Source organism: Propithecus coquereli, unplaced genomic scaffold (genome assembly GCF_000956105.1).
Source record: "Propithecus coquereli isolate 6110/MARCELLA unplaced genomic scaffold, Pcoq_1.0 Scaffold184, whole genome shotgun sequence".
NCBI classification, from domain to species: domain Eukaryota; kingdom Metazoa; phylum Chordata; class Mammalia; order Primates; family Indriidae; genus Propithecus; species Propithecus coquereli.
Window position 1 is genome coordinate 3,590,521 of NW_012143190.1, and position 9,534 is coordinate 3,600,054.

The 9,534-nt window shown below is 43.0% G+C and overlaps 1 protein-coding gene across 2 annotated transcripts in view; it reads left to right on the plus strand.

Annotated features, from left to right (window-relative positions):
* Nucleotides 1-9,534, plus strand: part of CHRNA7 (cholinergic receptor, nicotinic, alpha 7 (neuronal)) — a 109,252-nt gene that overhangs the window by 81,895 nt on the left and 17,823 nt on the right. Inside the window, exon 5 of one of the 2 annotated variants that reach the window (XM_012642697.1) lies at nt 8,580-8,659. In XM_012642697.1, coding sequence (XP_012498151.1) covers nt 8,580-8,659 — 80 coding nt within the window. Of the gene's footprint in view, nt 1-8,576; nt 8,660-9,534 lie in introns of both variants that reach the window. The other variant, XM_012642696.1, reaches the window with a different exon arrangement.

The following is a 9,534-nucleotide window of genomic DNA, read 5'->3' on the forward strand; positions in this document are numbered from 1 at the left end:
AGATCAACAAAGGACGAATTGGTTTTAAAAAAGAACTAATAAACACATCAGGAAATAATTATCAAGAAAATATAGAAGGTTCAAGCATTTAGTAAATACAAAAGGGATTTGTAGCTAGACAAACATTTTAAAAATAGAATTATTATGAACAACTTTATAACAAAAATTTGGAAATTTAGATAGATTTAATATTTTCTAGAAAAAGTAGAAAAATAGACCAAAATTGATTGCATTTTTATAAAAATAGACTTTATTCTTTAGAGCAATTTTAGGTTCACAGCATAATTGTGTGGAAATTGTAGAGTCCCGGTATAGCTCTGCCCCACACACAAGCACATCCTCCCACATTGTCAACAGCCACCTCCAGAGTGGTTCATTTGTTACAGTTGATGAACCTACACTGACATATCATCATCACCCAGAGCCCATCCTTTAAATCATGGTTCACTCTTGTTGTTGCACATTCTGGGGGTTTGGACACATATATGATGACTTGTCTCCACTGTGATAGTGTAATGCAGACCATATTCACTGCCCTAAAAATCCTCTGTTCTCTGCCTATTCTTCCTTCCCTCCCCCGACCCCTGGCAACCACTGATCTTTTTACTGCCTCCATAGTTTTGCCTTTTCCAGAATGTCATATAGTTGGAATCAAACAGTATGTAGGCTTTTCAGATTGGCTTCTTACAGGTAAAGTTCTTCCATGTCTTTTCATGGCTTGATAGCTCATTTCTTTTTAGCATGAATATTCCATTGTCTGGATCTACCACAGTTTACTTATCCATTCCCCTACTGAAGGACATCTTGGTTGCTTGCAAGTTTTGGCAATTATGAATAAAGCTGCTATAAACATCTATGTGCAAGTTTTTATGTGGACATGTTTTCAGTTCCTTTGGGTAAATACCAAGGAGGGCAATTGCTGGATTATGTGGTAAGAATATGTTTAGTTTCATAGGAAACCACCAATCTGTCTTCCAAAGCAGCTGTGCCATTTTGCATTTCCACCAACAAATGAATGAGAATTCCTGTTGCTCCACATCCTTGTCAGCATTTGGTGTTCTCAGTGTTCTGGATTTTGGCTATTCACGTAGATGCATAGTGGCATGTCATTGTTGTTTTAATATTCATTTTCCTGATGGCATGATGTGGGGCATCTTTTTATATGCTTAATTTGCATCTATATGTCTTCTTTGATGAGGTGTTTGTTAAAGTCTGTGGTCCATTTTTTAATTGGGTTGGTTTACTCATTTTTGAATTTTAAGAGTTCTTTGTTTATTTTGGATAATATAACGTACCCTTTATCAGATGTATCTTTTATCAACATAGTCTATGGCTTGTCTCTTCATTCTCTTAATCAATATATTTTTAAAAAGAAATTTTAAAATGTGAGTTTACAGGCAAGTTCCACTCAGCATATGTTCCACTTTTGAACAAACTACACTATTAGAACTACAATATTAGCACACCAAATGTAGCAATAATTTAAATATAAATCCTAACAAATTTAGATTTCTCTTAGGAATGCAAGTTTTGTTTAACTTTCAAGATATCCATTAATATAATTCATCCTACTAAAAGAATGAAGCAGACAGAATAAACAATTGTCCTGGTAGCTAGAGAAAAATCAGTTGATATTATTTAACAACCATTCATGAATTACAAGGACCCTCACCTAACCTGACATAGGGTCTTTACCAAAAGCTCATTTAACGCTGAAACATTAGAAATTTCTCTGTGTGGAACAAAATAAGGACATCAGTTAACATCACTTTTTAAAGATATCGTAGTGACCATATGAATTTAAATAGTAAGAAAAGTAAGTAAACTATTTAAGGATTAGAAATAAATTAATGAATTGTCATCATTTATAGGCCATATTTTTAACATAGAAAACCCCTAGAGACTATCTAGACAAAATATGTTGGCTACAAAACAAGCTCTATAAAAATATCAAATGTATTTCTGTGTTTTTAGAACAATTAGAAAATGTAATTTAAGAAGTTTTATTTCCAATATCTGCAATTGTTAAAAAGTATCAAATCTGAGAAAAACCTACATAAATGTTGAGTTATATCATATTTATGCCTGGTAAAAATCAATTGTTATAAAGATGTCAAATTTTCCCAAACTAAATTTAATGTGATTCCAACTAAAGTCTCAACAGGGTCTTCATGGCATTGTAACAAAGAGATCTTAAAATTTACAATGATGGACAAAGGGTTAAGAATAGCTAAGGCGATTTTGAAGAAAAAGAACCAAGTTGAGGGACCTGCCTTGCCAAATATCAACACTTTCATAATGCTGTAAGATTAAGATGATATTGTCCTGAGTCAGGGACAGACATATATATAACTCAATGAATAAAACAGGGAGTCCAGAAACTTGATTCATGCTGTGATAACATTAACCTATGTTATTTATAATATGGTTATAATCTATCCAGCTAAATGGCCAATTGTTTTAATTGTTGTAATTACATCCATGTTATATCTCATGTACCATGTATATTTGTGGATAAAGAAAAGATTGCAGAATGGATTCTTCTGGAAGCCTTCTGCCAATGCCCCAGACTTCTGCCTCCTGGAGTCTCTGGCAGGTAGATATAACCATAAAAATTTGGTTCTGCTCAAGACTTTCTGGTCGTGGACTATGGCAGGCCACATTGCTGGTTGCAGACCCTTAGCATTTTACATTAAAATAGAAAGCTAAATTAAAGTATTTATGGCAGGACATCTCCATCTCCCCTGACCCTTTTCTTTTAACAAAATTCATCTATTCTAAACAGACCTGTTTTTCCTCTAAAATATGGACATAATTTGCATCAGCGTCTCAACCCTGTGTCTTCACGTGGAATTGGCAGCTTTTTTTTTTTCCTTAGGAGATTTAAAATAAATGGCATCTTAGATCCATTCTCTTCTGAGATAAATGAGTTTCCTCCTTCCTTGCTTTTTTAGATAGATTTCATTTTCATCTCTTCAGCTCTTCCTTCTCTCAGTGTTCTGAGGATGATGAGAGCTCAGAAGGAATAGGAATGATTTCACAGGAAATCTTATTAGTCAGGGTCATCCTGAGCCCACACGGTAACCTCTTTGCAGAAGTTCAGTGTTCCTGGATTTTTCTTCTTTTCTTTCTTTCTTCTTCTTCCCTTTCTTTTTTTTTATATCATCTTAGCTGAATGCAGAGTGTCATTCTGGTGAGCACAGGCCCTAGTGTGAGTTAGTCTTGTTGGGCTTCTTTGGTGGCTGGGCCACCTTGGTTTTTTTCCCTCAGGATGCTGACGGCTGGGCTCCTGGGTCAGATGCTGCCTGCTCCGTGGATGGCAGGGTCACTGTCACCTCCCTAGCTTAGGGTCAAGCCCCTCCATGCTGAGACAGGAAGCAACACTGAGGCTGGGACCAGAGGGCTCTTGTTCCAGGGCCAGCAGCCCTTTGTGGGGACAGAATCAGGTACTGCGTGGGACCCCAGGGGAGGCAGAGGAGGGAGGGGTCTAAGCCAGACCCACAGGGTCCACGTGTGCCCCGCGGGCTTTCCCTGCTCATGCTGCCACTGATGTCACAGCGTGTAATCCCATGAGGATTGGGCCCCTGAGCCCTGCTTGGCACGACCCCAAGCCCTCTTTCTAGCCTCACTGCTAGGGGACAGCATCTCACTCTCCCCACGGTCCAGGCCAACCAGACCTTCCCGGAGCCTCCCTCATTCTGGTTTATCTCCAGGTGTGTGGTCCGACCATGCACTCTGCCAGGGGCTTGTATCCACACTCATTTCCGCCTGCGGGAGCTCTTCCCATGTTTAGAGCCTGTCCAGACGCTTCTCCTCCTGACCACCCCAGGGAACATAGAGCTTGCATCCTGAATTTCTGAGTTACATTGGCCCTTGGCCCCAGTCATCCCCTCTGTGGTGGGGGCGGGGCTCAGAGCTCTCCTCGCACCAAGAGTGAGCTCATGTCATCGCTGGCCAGCAGGGACAGAGGCAGCTGGAGAAAGGCAGTGCTTGCAGGGCCTGAGGGCCTCGGGCTGGCAGCCTTAAGAACTCTGCAGATGCATGTGTCTTCTAGCAGTCAAGAAAACATATATATTTGACCATTTTTAAATTGTTTAATACAGAAAATTTCAAATACAAAAGCAGAGCAAGGAGTGAAATGAATCCTTTAGCTCCCTCCCCATTTCCACGGTGAAGGGCATTCAGCAGCTGTGAGGCTGCATTATTAGCACACGGCCTTGTAGGCGCTGTTAGCTGACATCTGTTGGGCATCCCTGTGTGCACAGTGCCAGTCCATGCGGTAATTCGTGCCAACGCTGTGGCCACCGAGGTCCTTGTGATGGTTTTGGCCACTCATGTTTCAGAAGTACCTCATTACTGCCTCAGCTGTTTTCAAACTCAGATTTTAGCAGCAGGGCCCTTTTTCAAACACATGTTATCTCCAGCCTTAATGCTCAAACCAGATAAAGTAGTATGAGCACAAATCTTTATTACAAGAGTTTACTTTTGTATTATTTATTTATAAAATCATTTTGCCTATGGGAAAGAACCATGAAACTGCCATGATGAATATTAATATTTGGATTTTGATAGCAATTCCAGTGTCACACAATTCCATGTATCCCAATATTCTGTTTGTATGAACGATATTCAGAAATCACTGAGTCACCCCGGTAAACCGTTGCTAATGGCAACAGTTTTTAATCTTGTGTTTACCCATTTGCCTTGTGATCTTGAGAGTCTCTTCAATTAAATTGATTCAAATGTTTGAAGGAAAAGTTCGTAGGAACTGGGTTTTTTGTGTTTTATTTTTTTTCAAAGTTGAATCACTGATCTAACAGATGCTCACAGTCTTTATAAAAATATAAAAATACAGGAAGAAACCCAAGCTTAAAATAAGCAATACTTTGTACCCTGCACCATGCATCAGACCACACTTTCTGTGTTGCTGCTGCTGAGAATGGTGGTGGGGAAAACATGTCCGGTCTGGGACAGGTTCACTGCAGTAGGATTTTAGGCACGAACTTGAATTTTTTAAAAGAGCAATGGAGATCTCATTTGGTGACTCCTTTCTTTACAAGAGTTCAAATGCATGGACATTCATGGCAAAAAGCATTTTAGTTTAACTTCTACCCAAAGGGAGTTAAACGGGCCACCTAAATTAATATATTGGTAGTCTCTGAAGAGTTAAAATTTTGTTAACAGTCATGTAAGTGTGTGTTGACTTTTATTGCCATTTTCAAATCCAAGAAAAAGAAATTATTGGAGTCAAACATTGGCAGGAACCTTGAGGGACCTCCACAGAATTTCAGGGTTCCAAAGAACCCAGCTTGAAAATCATGGTACTACCCAGGGTGAGTTTGTGAAGGCCCATGGTTTCAGCTATTTTGTACCTAGTCACTGTTTATAAAGTGACTCTTTGATACAGTCAGATACAGACTGCGGTTAAGCAAAGAATATTTACTCTTGATCCTACTGCTCTCTCCCTGTGTGTGTTTGGAAGTGAGGAGGTGGATGTGTCCTTTTTCATCTCAGAGGACTATGTTTTTATGACAACTTAGCTATCCCTCCCTCCCTCCCTTCCTTTCTTCCTTCCTTCTTTTAAACTTCATCACATTTTTGTTTGTTTCATATTCAAATCATGACTTCCTTGTACAGTTTTTTCATGGAGTTTCTGGTTGCTTTCTTTTTTATTTTTATTTTTATTTTTTTTTGAGACAAGGTCTCAGTCTGTCACCCAGGCTGGAGTGCAGTGGCATTGTGCTCACTGCAGCCACCAACTCCTGGCCTCAAGTGATCCCCCTGCCTCAGCTCCCCCCACCCCACTGCCTGGAGTAGCTGGGACCACAAGGCATGTGCCATGATGCCCGGCTAATTTTTCTATTTTTTGTAGAGATGGGGTCTGCTTGGTTCTCAGGCTGGTCTCAAACTCCTGTCCTCAAGTGATCCTCCTGCTCCTCAGCCTCCCAAAGTAGTGGGATGACAGACATGAGCCACCACGCCTGGCCTGGTTGCCTTTTTTCTTATTGCAAGAATTTTTTTAAATGTGTCCTTAATCAAATCCATGATGTTTCCCAGCTCACTGTGTATTCTTTCTGTCCTGAATCTGCTCCATTCTCTCCCTAGGACCCCAACATCTGGCTCTGATTTGGACCCACCCTTTTCTAGGTCCACTGCCCAGCCCGTTGTGGAAATTCCTTTTCTTGATCTCCAGGTTTAATCTAAAAGTGTATTTCTTCTCTCTTGGTTTTCATGCTCATTGTTCCAAAGCTGACCAATGAAATATACATGGGAAGCCGGCTCTCTGAGGCCTTAACATTCTTGAAAGTGGCTTTTTTTTTTTTTTTTGCCTTCATGCTTGGGTGGTTTCTTTCTGTTCTAGGAAGCTTCTTTGCATTATTTCTTTGGTAATTTTCTCCCTCCCACTCTCCCTGTTGGCTCCTGATGCTTCTGGTAATGGAACGAGTTCCCCTGGCCTTATCCTCTGAGCCATTCCTCCTTGGTGCCCGACGTTTTATTCCTGTGATTTCTATCAGCCTAACCTCTCACCCATTTATACAGTAATTTCATAAGTCACATCATTAATTTACACATTTTTCTATGTTTTTCTGTTGGCAATATCGTCTTGAATTTTTGGAGGATATTACTTTTTTTTAATTTCAGCATATTATGGGGGTACAGATGTTTAGGTTATGTATGTTGCCCTTCCCCCACTCCCAAGTCCGAGCTTCAAGGGTGTCCATCCCCCAGATGAGTATATTACTTTTAAATGAAGTAATTTTTCAGTGTTTTTGTTAGGGGAACTTCTGAGAAATGGAATTGAGAAACTTCTGGGAAATTCTGCTAAGACCGCAAAACAGTTAAACAAAGTTATAAGCATGTCACAAAACAAATGCCTGTAAAAACTACTGCTAATTGGCTATCTTTTGAATCCTGTTGCTAATTGGTTAACCACTTATGCTTGTGTGCTATTGGATGTGTGTAACCCAAAAAAGTATAAAACTAGACAAAAATAAGGAAGCGGTGCTCAGAATTTGGAGACAAGTCTCCTCTGGGCCCACCAGCAAATAAAACGCTGACTCTCCAACTCTCCGCATGCCGCTCGGTTATTCCCTTCAGGACCAGTCGCTGTAACACTTGCTGTAACATTTTCATTGGCTTTTTCTGGATCGTTTTTGTGTGCCCGTTCTTGCTTATGTGTCTCATGCTGAAGACTGCCCTCAAATGTCTCGTGATCCTGAGTTTTCCCCTGGGAGGGCCTCGGGCACAGTAGTGGGGGGCAGTTCTCACCAGGGCCCCAGGTGCCAAAGTGCAGGGAACTTGACTCTGTGGTGCTGGCCCCTGACTGGCTGCCTGCGTTTTCTGGAGGTGGTTTTTTATTTACATGTACAGCTGTGTTTTAAGGGTACCGGGGATTTGTTTAAATCAGGTGTGGTAAGACACAGAGACCCAGAAATGACTATCATGAAGGAAGGATTTACTTACCCCTCCTTACAAGCAGGAGGCTTGGCACACCACACAGGGCCACGCTGGGGGACACCAGGGTTGGTCAGGTGGCAGACGGAGTGGGGAAAACCCAGATAGGAGACTTCATTGTGGTTTCTGCAGGAAGGAACGGAAGATGCAGCGTAAGCAGGCTTAGCCTTGGGACTGGCCAGTTTGAAAGACTTCTGCAGGCTCTGGGGCAGAGGACTCTCCCCACTTGGCTGGTACCCGGCCCTGGGGTGATGAGGGCAGGTAGATGGTGACCCCAAGCATGACAGCCTGATGAAGGAGATATTTGGGGGAGTGAGCTCTGGACTGAGTGATTTGTATTTGAAAGGGGAGCTCATGATCAAGTTGTTTACTATGTCTGGGACTTGACTAGTCCTGGGAGAGGCAATCCCTCCAGGGACAGCAGGACCCCAGATGGCAAAGCATCAGAATACAGAAAATCTAAGACATGGTTAATGCAGGCTGTTGGTTTAATTGCTCTTGTTTTTTCCTGTGTGTGTGGGTGTCTTTGTTTCCTTTATACAAGTTAACTCCTGGCTGCAGGACACTTGAACATGTGCAGGGCAGGGGGCTGAGGTGCATTCATCTAAAACTTGAACTTAATTCTGCTGCCTTCCCCCCTACCCTGTCCTTCTTGTCATCACTAATTGTGGGCCCTCTGGTGCAGTTTCGGTCATTCAAGATACATGTATTAAGCACCAACCAAGTGTGGGCCCCGCTCAAGAGGCTGGAACTAGAGATCTGAATGCAGCAGGTCAGAATCCCTGCCCCATGGGGCTCTGGGGGAGCAGCGTGTTACCCCAGCTCAGGAGGGCCTATGTCTGCCCATGTCCTCCTAAGTCATTTTCAGGTCTCGTTTTGGTTAAGAGCTGTGCTTTGTACATGTTAAGAGAAAAGTCACAGTTAATATGAACATGGAAATGGGGTAGACACTGGCTGCCTCCAAGCTGTGCTCTGAGAAGACTTCCTGGGAGACCCACGGTGGTGCTCGCAGGCCACGTGTGCATTGCCTGAGTGCAGACAGGAGCCGACGACAGCCCCAAGGGCACTGGGGGAGATGCACTACCTGGTCACGCGGGCTCATGAAACCCTTTTCCTGTTTCCAGTGCTGACGAGCGATTTGACGCCACGTTCCACACCAATGTCTTGGTGAATTCTTCTGGGCACTGCCAGTATCTCCCCCCAGGTAAGTGCCAGTTCCTTTGTCCTCTTCCAGCTAGAATATTCAAGTGAGTTTGGGTATCAGTCCTGACCGTGCCCACCCGAGAGGCGGACCAGCTTGGCATGCTGTGCAGCCCGCACCTCTGTCACTCCCGCCCCTCCTCTTCTCTTCGTGCCTGCACGTGTTTCTTACCTCCAGAATGCAGTCTTCCTCCTTGGTCTGGAATCCTGATGGCTCCAGCTGTCTTCGCTAATGTGTCGTATGTTACTTTATTTTAATTTCTGCACTGTGTTCCTTAAAGTTAATCCACAATTAACTTGCTGGGTAATTTCCAGCTCACCTTCAGCCTGCAAGCCGGATCTCCAGGCCCTACTTCTCCATTTCAGCTGGACGTTTTCCTTCCCACTGGACTCCCTATCTTGGCAGGTGCAGCCCTCCAGCTTCTGGGAGTGGGACGGCAAGAGTTCCTCAGTCCCATCTTGAGTGCATATATTGTAGAGCACATGCGGGCTCCATGTAAGGTCCTGTGATTTCAAGGGAGTAGTCAGTGACTACTTGTTCCTGAATGAGTTTCTGTCCTTCTGGACACCCGACGGTTAACTGCTTCCTGGGATTGGTTCTTCTCCCACCAGCTCACCATTTCAGTGCATTCACAGGGCCCTGGGCTCTCAGTGAACTATCCATCCGTGGGACACTGGGGGCTATGGCCTGGGGCACATTCAGGGTGTGTTTTAGCATGTTGATATTAACAGTTGTGGTTTCTTGATCTTTTAGGAGATTTTTTACAAATTCTTTTCCAGGATTATCTCCCCCACCTCAGCTGTTTGTTTTGTTTAACATCCTGCTCACAGGCCATCTGCAGCTACCTCCCCACCTCCCCACCACTGCTCACTCGCACA